This window comes from Trichechus manatus, unplaced genomic scaffold (genome assembly GCF_000243295.1).
Source record: "Trichechus manatus latirostris isolate Lorelei unplaced genomic scaffold, TriManLat1.0 scaffold00126, whole genome shotgun sequence".
NCBI lineage: Eukaryota > Metazoa > Chordata > Mammalia > Sirenia > Trichechidae > Trichechus > Trichechus manatus.
Genome location: NW_004444062.1, coordinates 7304067 through 7317377, shown reverse-complemented (window position 1 = coordinate 7317377; position 13311 = coordinate 7304067). Strand labels below are relative to the sequence as shown.

At 42.5% G+C, this 13311-nt stretch overlaps 1 protein-coding gene across 2 annotated transcripts in view; it reads right to left on the bottom strand.

Annotated features, from left to right (window-relative positions):
• The window catches only part of RELL1 (RELT like 1), an 84972-nt gene that overhangs the window by 13671 nt on the left and 57990 nt on the right, over window positions 1–13311 (bottom strand). For both annotated transcript variants that reach the window (XM_023738967.1, XM_004384678.2), the window contains exons 5-6: window positions 13051–13287; window positions 8695–8833 (exon numbers count right to left, since the gene is read on the bottom strand). In XM_023738967.1, coding sequence (XP_023594735.1) covers window positions 8698–8833; window positions 13051–13287 — 373 coding nt within the window. In that variant the 3' untranslated portion in view covers window positions 8695–8697. The remainder of the gene's footprint in view (window positions 1–8694; window positions 8834–13050; window positions 13288–13311) is intronic.

Below are 13311 nucleotides of genomic sequence, written 5' to 3'. Positions count from 1 at the left end.
GCTTGCTGTTGTGGCAATTCGAAACAAAACAAAAAATAACCTCTGGTCTCCATGATATCTAGATTCTGGGAATACTGACAAATATATTTCAGTGTTTTCCATGCACAGAACAAGGCTGTGGAAGAATAATTTAGAAAGAATGTCAACATTGATGACAATAGAGTATGTTTCTAGGTTTACCAAAAAGTCCCAGATTATGTCCATAAGTGTCTTGAAGCTACTCCCACCAACAAAAGACAAATTAGGCACACAACTTTGAAAACATGTTCAGCATTTTCACTCTTCATGGCCCAATCAACGTGGGAGGGTAAAAACTGAGCCTTCCTGAACCCTCAGTGGGTAGAGTACAAACTCAACAGTCAGGGCAACACAGGACCTGAAAGTCATCAACTTCAGTAAAAAGCAAGATGCAGACGAAGATTTATGCTCTCATTTGTGCAAGGCAGAGACAGGGGGTCATATCCACATACATGCTGAACAAGCATGCATATGCATCGGGTGATCCTGAAAGGACACGGAGGACACTGACAACCAGGGACCTCTCTTGGGAAGGGCACTGGGAGGCGGTGTTAAGGGCATGGGGGGGTGGGGGTGAAGTTTTTTTTTTTTCTTAAACTCATGTTTCACCCTGCAGTCTTTTATGTTGTTTATTTTATCAGGAACATGTCCTATTTTTCAATTAAAAAAAAAAAGATTCTATTGCAAATACTTGTAACATCCAATACGTTGGAGATGGTGAAGGGACTGAACTATCAGGAAGCCTGAGTCCAGGCTCTGCCACTGACGATCAGGATGATGAACAACATATGTAGCCGCCTTGGTTCTCGGACTGAAGATTCTAAAGGAGGCCCCAGGAGGCAAAGGAGCAAACGTCTCCTATGAAAACTAGAATATACACTCCACCAGAGCACGGCACTTGTCTTACATACTGCCGTATCTCTAAGGCCTAGCAAAGTGCCTGGTACATAGTCGGGGTGCAATAAATACTTTTTTAAAAGACTGCAATGTACTTGAATTGAACTGCACTATCATAACTCCCTTGAGATCTAAAAGTTTAAGATCTTACTTTGTTAAGAAAATAGACCTGATCCAGGCAGAGCTTTGAAAGCCAAATTACATCAGATGGCCCCCATCAGAGACCAAAGGGGGCCATCCTGTAGTTAAAGCTGATAAGGGTGAAATGATCACTACTGTAAGCTACTGTGATACATTGAATAAAGATTTTTCCTTTTGGGGGAAAGAAAAGCTCCTTCCCATTATGAAGCTACTGAGCATGTTAGTACCATAGTGTGGATTTCTTCCCACCCATGTCCTCTCACTACCAAGCCCTGTTTCAAGGGAAAATTACTTAGCCCCTCCTCTGGGCCTGTTTCTCCACCTGTAAAGTGGGCATATTATCACCCAAAACCCATAAGGTTGCTTTTTAACTGCTGTCTCTCATTCAGACTTTCTCTTCACTCTGGCTGGTTCTACCTGCCTATTCTTCTCACAGCCATGGAGCATCCCTAGAAAGATGTGAGGAAGGGAGTTTTTAATTCTGGAGGAATCCACATTTCTGGAGCCACGGAGGAAAAATGACCCACTCAAACTATCACCGTGAGATAATCTTTGAACCTTAAACCTTGAGAAAACTGGTTTAAGTCAAACAATGTTGTCGTTTTGTATGACACCGAGTCATAGAACTGCCCCCAAAGGTTTCCTAGACTGTAATCTTTACGGGAGCAGATCACCAAGTCTTCTTCCGCAAAGCCGCTGAGTGGGTTTGAACCGTCAACCTTTCGGTTAGCAGCCAAGCTTTCAACCTTTGTGCCACCAGGGTTCCTTAGGTCAAACAATACCTGTTGCCGTCCAGTCAATTCTGACTTGTCTTAGTCATCTCGTGCTGCTGTAACAGAAATACCACAAGTGGATGGCTTTAACAAACAGAAGTTTATTCTCTCACAGCTCCAGGGAAAGGCTTTCTCTTTTGGTTCTGGAGGAAGGTCCTTGTCATCAATCTTCTCCTGGACTAGGAGCTTCTATGCGCAGGAACCCTGGGTCCAAAGGACGCGCTCTGCTCCCGGTGCTGCTTTTTTGGTGGTATGAGGTCCCCCTGTCTCTCTGCTCAGTTCTCTCTTTTATCTCAAAAGAGATTGGCTCAAGACACAATCCAGTCTTGCAGACTGAGTCTTGCCTCATTAACATAATCCATCTGTAAGTGGAAGCTTGCATGTTGCTATGATGCTGAATAGCTTTCAACAGAGCTTCCAGACTAAAATGGACTAGGAAGAAAGTCCTGGCAATCTACTTTTGAAAATCAGCCAGTGAAAGCCACATGGATCACAATGGTCTGATCAGCCATCGATCATGGAGATAGCACAAGACCAAGCAGTGTTTCGTTTCGTTGTGTATGGGGTCACCATGAGTCAGAGGCCGACTCCACAGTAGCTAAAATGATGAGTGCTATCTAGTTTTCCACCATCACTTTCCTCCCTGGTGATTTGACAAAAGACGAGCAATGCAGAGGACTGCAAATAAAGCAGCACAACCTCAGGGGAGACCCCCAAAGGGTGATGCCATTAAATTTCTTGTCATAGTTTGAAAGAAATGCGAAAAGGCTGCCTCTCCTCACAGCTAAGAGGAGGAAATGGAGGCATCTGCAGGTCAGGAAAGTCAACTTGTGATTGGTCACAGGATGCTCAGGAGTGATTGTGATCCATGAATCAGTCTTGGCAGAAAAGGAGACTTATTCCCCAAAGCACAGCACTAGCACAGCAGTGGCACAGTTAAGTGCAGAAAACTTCTCAGTCCACACTTCATTTTTATTGGACCCCACCCTCTGATTTTTTAACAAAAAGAACTGAGGTCAGTAAAACTTTTCCATTACGTTGTCAGTAATTCTGATTCCACCTCCATTAAGAGGGGGATGGTTATTTTTAAGGCCCTCTTCATACAGACAAGAAAATGGCCCAGGTAGAAAAAGCAAATTCCTCAGGGACTTGCCAAATACTACCTACTTCTGAGATGCCACGAGTGGCCATTGCTATAATGTTCTTAAGGAGTAACAGTGGACTTACAGCACCTAAACTTGATGCTTGAGAAATGGGCTAATAAATAACCAGGAGCCTGAGCGGTGCAAGCCATTTGAGATCAGCTGCTAACCTAAAGGTTTGTGGTTCAAACCCACCAGGAACGACATGAAAAATATTGATGACAGTGAATATTTAGTAAGTACTAGCTCTGTGGGAGTCCCTGGGAGGTATAGTTAATACTCCTGACTACTAACCGAAAGGCAGGTGGTTTGACTTCGCTCAGAGGTGTCTCGGAAGAAAGGCCTGGTGATCTACTTCTGAAAAATCAGTCATTGAAAGCCCTGTGGAACACAGTTCTACTCTGACACACATGGAGGTCACCAGGAGTCAGAACTGACTTGATGGCAACTGATTTTTTACTAACTCTGTGCCAAGGGCTGATTCAAGAAGGAGACATCAATAAGTCATTTAAGTCTAACAACAATCCCATTTTAAAGACAAAGTAACTGAGACTTGGAGGGGGTTACGTCAATTGCCCAAAAACACTGGTAGTTAAGTGGCACAATTAAAGTTAAATGCAAGCAGTTTGAAATCCACTAAAATAAATTAACAAAATAAAAATTAGTAAACGTTTCAATAATAAAACAGTTTAAAATAAAGGAGATGTCTAATATTATAGATTTTTGTTTGGATAAAAAAAATTAATAAGTAAACTTACTAAACTAATGCCTTCAATAAGATAACCATCGTAAAATGGAAAAAGGCATACAGACTTTGGAAACGTGTGATATAGAATGCTTACGACAGTATCATTTTTGAAAAGCAGAAGACCAGTGACAATGAAGACAAGGCAGTGGCATTTGGAGGCTGAAAGCAATTCGATTTATTTAACTTTGCAGAACAAAAGCTTATTCTTCTAAGAAGAAATCAAAACACATTTTCTGTGGAAAAAAGAAACCATTTTAACTGCATTGCCAAAATAAATCAGGCAGAGGGCAAGTTAGATCTAGCTGCAAAAAAGAACTGAGGCCAAAGAAGCAGCGGGAAAAGGATAAAGGGTAGGAGATACCACACAATAGATTTTGAATTTTAAAGAGAGGAGGAAAGACGGGGAGAGAGAAACCAGACCCCAGTCTTGATAATATTCTATCTAGAATACTAAATCTAGCTTCTGGCAATAACCACCTAATTAAACACACACACACACACCCCTAACCAGTGAGTGAATATGCATTTGTATTTGAATATCTGAATTTATTCCACAGTAAAACAAGGCATTCAGGTAAAAGGCTTGACTAAAAATCTAAATTTGTACATCACCTTTCAGGAAACAGTACAACTCTAAAGTCTTATATATTAGACTCTGTATAAGAAAGACACATAATACTTCTGTCTGGCTTTATTAGCTACATTCTAAGGCAAATCTTCTGGACTAGAGAAAAATTTCAGAGAAATTTAGCTGGAAAACCAAATTACATTAAATACCCAAACATAACTCTGTTTAGAATGAGAAACATGTGAAAACTTGCTAGAAAAATTTTAATGAATACATAAATTTTAAAAATCAAGGAATATTCCCTTCCCTCGTTTTTCAGAGTCCACACTCTGTTGGGATAACCAGACATTGTCACCTAGAGCAAGTCCCAACCTGTAGTGCAATGGGTTTCTCTTATATATGGCCTTTCTGGCCTTGGCTTGGAAACCCTGGTGGCGTAGTAGTTAAGAGCTACAGCTGCTAATCAAAACGTCGGCAGTTCAAATCTACCAGGCGCTCCTTGGAAATCCTGTGGGGCAGTTCTACTCTGTCCTATAGGGTCGCTATGAGTTGGAATCAACTCGAAGGCAATGCGTTTGGGTTTTGGGTGTCTCGGCTTTATAATTCTGCTAAAAATGATTGGTTGGGCCACAGTCTGCCGTGTGATTGGCCTATTTTATGCACCTGCAGGGACTGGTCAATTTGCTATGCAAAAATAGTGGTGCGTAAAACCAACCAATAGGATTGAGTGATCTCCAGTGATTGACTGGTTTGTGGTCCTGCTGGGAGGGCCATGACTTGAAATTGATGAGCAGCTTGCTTATATAAGCAGCCAACACAAGCCCCCACCACCACAGAACTGAGAGGCAAGGAGGAGAGAACCTCCTAAAAGAGGTGTAATACAGGTCAAGAGCTGTAACACTGAAGACAGCGCAAGACGGCACAAGATGGTGCAGTGTGCTTGTTGGCCCATGAAGAGAGACAGTGAGTGAGTCAGTGGGTTTGCTGGCCCACAGACAGAGAGAGACGGAGAGAGAGCCACTGGGTGCCTCTGGGCTGGAGGCTTGCTGGCAGAGCTAAAGAGCTGTAACACTTGCCCTAGCAGGGCAGAGGCCTAGAGAGGCCTGGCAGCAGAGCCAGCACTGATGGCAGAAAGCTGCTGCTAGGATGGCAGCAGCCAAGCAGGCTGCTATACTGGCCATGAGTTGGGCCAATCAGCAGTGGAGATGCTGATGGAGGGGAGACCAAAAGCAGAGAAGGGCGGCCTGCCTACAGGCACAGCTGAGAAGGGTCATCAGTTAAGCACAGCTGAGAACAGTAGTCGGCTACCACAGCCGAGAAGGGGCTGACAGCTGCCCTGGTTGGAAGCTGTCTTGATTGATGAAGTTGATCCTGTCTCCTAAGTTGTATCCTATTACTTCCAAGATGATCCTGATCCCAAGATGTAGCCTGTTACTTCCCTAATAAGCCACATAACTGTGAGTATGGTCTGTGAGTTCTGTGTGGCCACTGCAATGAATTATTGAACCCAGCAGAGAAGTAGAGAGTGCCAGGGCAGGGGGTGGGGAGGAGAGATGGCTGGTGTCAGAAATGGTGAAAAAGTTGGAGAGTGAAGGTGAGCCTGACCTCCACCTCATAGGAGGTGGGTGATCCTGATTCTTATCACTCAGGAATCTAGATGAGTTCAGACGCTAGAATTTACAACCCAACCAGGCTAATCACAGGACCTGTTTGCCCCTGGGCCCAGCTGAGTGATGAAGACTGTGACTCCCAACACCAAGCTGCTTGGGTTTGAATCTAAACACAATCACATTCTTGGTGGTAATCCTAAACTAGCTGCTTAAATTCTCTGTGCTTTATTCCTTAATCTGCAAAATACAGTATAAATATCACTTACCTATTGCCGTTGTGAGGAGTCTGTGGGTAGCACAAAGGACTAAGCACTCAACTACTAACTGAAAGACTGGCTATTTGAACCCACTCAGAAATGCCTCAGAAGAAAGGCCAGGAGAGCTACTTCTGTAAGATGACAGCCATTGAAAACCCTATGGAGCACAGTTCTACTCTGAAATATATGGGGTTGCCATGAGTTGAAATTTACTTGATGGCAATGGGTTTATTGTTGTGAGGATTAAACACGTTAATACATGAAAAGCACTTTCTAAAAAGTATCATGTACATACTAAGTACCCAATAAACGGTAGGTATTCTAATTAAACTGGAGTCTCTGGGTGGCACAAACAGTTACGTGCTCAGCTGCTAGCCAAAAGGTTGGCAGTTCAAACCTACCCAGAGGTGCCTCAGAAGACAGGCCTGGTGATCTGCTTCTGAAAGGTTACATCATTGAAAACCCTATAGAGCAGTTCTACCGTGCACGCACGGGGTTGTCATGAGTTGGAACTGACTTGACAGCAACTAACAACAACAGTAATTAAAATTACATGTATATAGTCATACATGTAGTTATATAATTATAATTAAATTACTCCATGGATCATGAGGATTCACGATACTATTCTCTATACTTTTGTGTATGTTTGAAAATTTCCATAACAAGAAATGTTTTTAAGTTTCAAAATTAATTACAGTAAGTTGGAGCTTGGAAAACACGTTCCTTTTCTAGTGCCTCACGTGTGCATGTTGCTGGCTTGGATGGCACAACACGATACAAGGCACTCTCTCGGCACTTGCCTTCCATCACTGAGTTTAACATCCTTATTTCACATTTAAGGAAACCAGGAGTAAGTACAGTTTCCAAGTGGTGAAGCTAGGATTTGAACCCACGTGTTCTGATCAGACCCAATGGTCTTTTACAAAATTCTGCTGGATGATAGATAGCATGATTTGCAGTTTTGTTGTGAAAAAAGACTAATGCTGGAAAGCTACCAGAACCCCTGTGGTTTACAGCATTCAGGGGTACAACTTTTCTAGATTACTTCCAAAATATCTTCAGCCTCTCCAAACCTGGCAGGTTAACAGAGAAGCCTCACCCAAAAAGCCACTTCTCTCCCCACTCAGCTGCACCAAACAAAAGGGAATTCATGCATCACGATCAATAGCATCAACGGAGCATTCCCTACATGCCAGGCCCTGGGCTTGATAGGTGATTTCACAGAATTCAGACTGCCACTCTATGAGGCAGGGAGCATCATTTCCATTTTCCAGAGAGGAAACTTGAGGCATAAAAAGCTGAAGTAACTTGCCTAGGTCTCACTGCTGGTGAGTGACACACTGGGATCTGAACCTGGCAGGCTGGCTCCAGGGCTCAGGTTCAACCTTGCTGTTTCACTGCACCTTCAATTAAATCACCGTCTAGTCCACTTCCCACACCCTACCCCTTCCCTTTGCAGATATAAACTCTTCCACCTTAATGTTCAGACTGTGGCTGTTCCAATGGATATTTTAGAGCAGGATCACTCACAAGTCCCCACACTTTCTATTTTACATATAACAAGAAACATGAAAGAAATAAATGCTACTCAAGCCAGAACAGAAAGAAAAGACTACGATGAAAGCGAGACCAGTGTCCAGTCACCATGAGGTCTTTTTTGTTTTTTTAAAGAGCTATCTTCTAAAACGAAAACTGCCAAATCAAGAAGCATTCACTTTTGCTTTTCAATTGCTTCAAAATATTTAGTGCAAAGAGTAATATTCCTACTGGGAGTACTTTAGAACTGAAGCACATCAATAGAAGGCTGGTTTCCAACTCAATTAAAGGAAACTTTCGGTATTGGTTTTTTTGCTCTAGCCTTTTTCAAGTCACAGTTTACCTAGAATTGATGACCAGATTACATTTCATTTGGCCTGCATGGTTTTTTAAAGAAAATTTAATAAGCTGCCAACATTTAAAAACTTCTGGTGATTTCACATTTAAAAATCTGGATTTAAGCCTTTTTTTGAGTAGGAAGATCTAGCCAACACTAAATGCCTTCTCCCTTGTGGGAATGCAAACCCAATGGATGGGTAAGGTGATTTCTAGTTTGCCAGGATACCCACCACTCCATATTGCCTCATATGTAATCGTCTTTCCTCATTATCATGCAGGCAAGCCTGTGGAGGCACCCAAGTTTATGGTCTCTTTATAAGAAGCTCTGGACAGAGAAGTAGTAGTGTTTAGTCCCCTACTATCCTACCTGCCTCAAGTAAGCTTCTTATTTTCCTGTCGAATGTCATTCCTATACTACCACAGACCCCAGGGAGGCTCCCAGGCAAGCCTGTGGAGGCACCCAAGTTTATGGTCTCTTTATAAGAAGCTCTGGACAGAGAAGTAGTAGTGTTTAGTCCCCTACTATCCTACCTGCTCCAAGTAAGCTTCTTATTTTCCTGTCAAATGTCATTCCTATACTACCACAGACCCCAGGGAGGCTCCCAGTACCTTCCCTTCATGTCCGCCACCCCACCCCCAATGCCGTCAAAACTACAGCTCACCTGCTACTCTGTGTCGCTGCGTTCTCTCTTCTCAGGTGTCACAGGCACCTCCCCATTGACGCTTTCGGTCCCATTAACAGACATCAAACTTCGCCGCTCCTTCTGATTTGGCTTGTGTTCCACTTTTGTAACTCTAAACCTGCAGGGAAAAGAGATTTGATGGGCTTTATTTTTCCAGGAAACAAAGAGTTATGAGTGACTCAAAAATCATCCATTTAGAGGATCCCAAACTGACTCAGACAAAAGTTTAGACAGCAATAAAAATTACCATATTCAATATGAGGGGCATTCCTATTCCTACCCAGGAAATCCCCTGTTCCCTGCCAAACTTTCCAGCCGATCTTCCCCTCAACCACAATCACAGACTCTGCTAGACACTTTATACATCATGCAAAATGCATAAAAACACACAGGTACTCAGATATTAAAAAGCCTCAGAGTTGTCATTTCTTACAATAATATGGGCTTTAACATCAGTTTGCTTAATCACAGAAACCAAGCCATTGCCACTGAGTCAATTCTGACTCATAGCGACCCTACAGGACAGAGTAGAACTGCCCCATAGGGTAGGAGCAGCTGGTGGATTCAAACTGCCGACCTTTTGGTTAGCAGCCAAGCTCTTAACCACTGCACCACCAGGGCTCCTAACCACAGAAGGCTGAACAGAAGAGAGGATTGCAAATTAAACTGATGTAATCAAATGTTTACCAGAATACCTTATGCAAAGGTAAACCTGTCAGATAGTCCTGCCTCAACCCAAATGGCCAGAACAGCCCCCTAACTAGTCATTTTATCATTATTAGTGGGTTTTATAATCATTATTAGGGTTTTTGCATGTTTATTTTTTACTTCTTTTTAAAGGTAAATTGAGTTAACTTTTTCTATTTTTATTTATTTATTTTTCATTTTTGCTGGTGTTATGGATTAAATGTGTCCCCCAAAAACATGTGTTGTAAATCATAACGCCTATTCTTAGGGTTATAATCCCATTTGGGAATGGGTTTTCTTTGGTATGTTAATGAGACAGTATTAGTATAGGGTGTGTCTTAAATCAGTCTCTTTTGAAATATAAAAGAGATCAAACAAGCAAGTGAGCAGCAGAGATGGGGGAAGAGAGATGCCAAGCCACATGAAGATCATCCATGAGAAGAAGCTCAAAAGAGACAAGGATCTTCTTCCGGAGCTGTCAGAGAAAGAAAGCCTTCCCCTAGAGCTGGCGTCCTGAATTTGGACTTCTAAACTGTGAGAAAATAAATTTCTGTTTGTTAAAGCTACCCATCTGTGGTATTTCTGTTATAGCAGTGCCAGATAACTAAGACAGGTGGCAATATACACACCCAAGCACACACTGTTTCACGATTTCTACACGTACAATTCAATGATAACGGTTACATACTTTACACTGTCAGCATCCTATCTCTACCCACATTGTCTCATCACCATTAATTCAGACTGCCTCTTAATGCTCTCAGCTGTGCTTTAAGTTAACTGTTGTCAATTTGAACTCATATTGATACTTTATAAAAGCACAATGCTCAAGGCAGACATTCTTTATTAATTGAGCCATGGAATAGTTTTTATTCAAGGTTTAAAGATTATTTCTGGGCAACAGATTCAGGGTTTCCCAAAGCCTCAATGGATCCAGTAAGTCTGACTTCCATATGAATTTGAAGCTCTGTTTCACAATTTTCTTCCTTTTGTTTAGGATCCATCTATTGGGTCCTTGATTAAAACGCTCAGTAATGGTAGCTGGGCACCATCCATTTCTTCTGGTCTCATGGCAAAGGAGATAGTAAGCATGGAAGCAGCTGGACCTGCAGTCTATTTTCTTCTCTGATTCCTGGGTCTCCTTCTTCCTCTGCTGTTCCAGGCAAATAGAAACCAAATGTTGTATCCTAGGTGGCCACTTAAAAGCTTTTAAGAGCCTGGGTGCTACTCACAGAACTAGGAGGTGGAACAGACATTCTATAACCAATGTTAGGCCAACTGACTGGACAGACTCGGGAAGCCATGACCCTAATGAGTTAATTTTTATTAAGGATTAAGAAAAAAGTTACAGAAGATATTTTGATTAAGGATTAAGGAAGAAGTTAAAGAATTTCCGTTAATTTGGCTGTTTTTCTTAGGTCTTTCATGAGAGTTTCTCTCTATTTCAGGTCTTAATTTCACTTCAAACTATCTAAAATAAATTCTCCTTCTTTGTCCAAAATGCGATCCCCCACCATGAGAAAAAGGAAGACTGAGAAAGTGAGCAAGGGAGAGCAGGGAAAAAGTTGTAAACACAAATCTATTCTGTGGAAGTGTAAGACTCTTAAGCAGCACACACTAGAAAACAGCCTATAATAATTGATAGTGTCCAATGGCCAAGAAAGATAAGTGGACATGGGGTATTTTAAAAAACCACACTGAATCTGAGTCGAAAATTTCAGATTTTTCTTTTAAGCACACAAAATACTGTCTAAACAGGTTCTCATTCCATTCTGCATTTATAAATTCCCATGACTCTGCTTCTTAATAAAATAGTATGGTCATGATGCACTGTTCTGTTATAAGGGGTAAAAAGGCTGAATTAAAAAGTAACAGCCAACATTTCCTGTGTGTTTAATAAGTGCTAAAAACTGGTCTAAGACCTTTACATGAGTCACCTCAGTTAGTCTTTACAGCAACCTTATGACGTGTTACTGTCATTTTTACAGAAGGGGGAACTGAGGCACAGAGAGAAGTAACAGCTTGTAAGCAGCGAAGCTGGGATTTGAACCCAGTCTGGCTCTAGCATGCACGCTCCTAACTGCTACACTATAGCCTTTCCAAAGTAGCAGGAGTGTTATGGGTTGAATTGTGTCACCTAAAAATAGGTGTTGTAAATCTTAACCCCTATACCTGTGGATATAATCCCATCTGGGAACAGAGTTTTCTTTGTTATATTAATTAGGCCATATCAGTGTAGGGTGCGTTTTAAACCTCATTGCTTTTGAGATATAAAAAGAGCAGATTAGGCACAAAGAAGCAAGCAAGCACCAAAGGGGAAAGATAGATGCCACAGGGAACTCACCAAGAAACTGAGGAACACCAAGAAGAATGATTGAGAAACTGAGACGAGGGTTTTCCCATAGAGCAGACAGAGAGAGAGAGACCCTTCCCCTAGAGCTGGTGCCCTGAATTTGGACTATTTTTGGCTGTTTTTCTTAGGTCTTTCATAAGAACTTCTGTTTCTGATCTTAACTTCATTTCAAACTATCTAAAATAAATTCTCCTTCTCTGTCCAAAATGAGATCCTGAACTGTGAGAAAATAAATTTCTGTTCTTTAAAACCACCCACTTGTGGTATTTGTCAAAGCAGCACTAAGAAACTAAGACAATGAGCAACACAGTTCCTGCATGAAACTGATAATCAAAAACAACAGGAAGTGCAAAAGTGATTTATATAAAATTAAACTGATTCATTGCTTGAACTGCAAGAGGGCCACATCCTAGATGGGTCATAAGTAAAAGGCACTCTGGCACTGGAAGACCCAGGACACAACTGAGGTAAACTCAAAGAGCAGCTCTTTACGTGGATCAAACATGGCAGAGACCAGAGAACTGTGGACTAGAGCCATCTCTTTCTCCTCCCTGGCACAAGGCTAGACAACACGTCCCAGCTTCCTGGCAGTTAGGTGTGGCCAAGTGACTGAGTTCTAGCCAATGTCATGTGAGCAGAAATGACACACGCCATGTCCAGGCTCATCTCATTAAAACTCCTCGTGAATAATACTCCGCGCACTTTCTCCTTCTGCTAGCAAACCAGGCAGAGTCACAAGATGGAAAGTGCCTGGGGCTCGGATGACTGCGTGAAGAAGCAGCACCCACGGATCTCTCATCATTGCTTTGGATTTCCGTGACTGAAAAATAAGCTTCCGCTCTGTATATAGTTGAGATTCAGGGCTTGATTTGTTACAGCAAATAATTACACATTCCAAAACCAAAAACCCATTGCGTCAAGTCGATTCTGACTCATAGTGACCCTACAGGACAGAGTAGAGCTGCCCCACGTGGTTTCCAAGGAGCACCTGGTGGATTCAAACTGCCAACTTTTTGGGTAGCAGCTATAGCTCTTAACCACTAGGCCACCAGGGTTTCTAATTACTCATTAACCTTAATTAAAATACCTCACATTTGATCTAGAAATAACCACCTCGTAAGATTCTTCTGTAGCTGGAAAATACCAGGACTCAGACCAGAAAACATTCTATAAAGCCCAGATACATGACCTGGGCCAGGCTTAGTAAAACACACTATATTTAATGGGTCCATGCAAATCCACACACCAGAGCAACCACGTCACGCACAAACCAAAACCATCCCAGCGGCTCTTACCTGCCAACGGAGAGGACAGTGACCTCTCCTTGGCGCCTTGGCCGGCCCTCCTTGGACTTGTTGGTGGGTCTGATGAAGTGCCACCTCTTGTGCCTACACCGATGACACACGTCCCTCTCCACAGCACCACCCACTGTGTGCAGATGGTGTCCACAGACGTGCTTCCCCGGTGTGCCCCCTGGTGACAAGGGCCCGGGACTCACAGGTGGGCTCCCAGGGGTGGAGGGGGTCACGGGGCTAGGGTGGAGCAGAAAAGGAAAA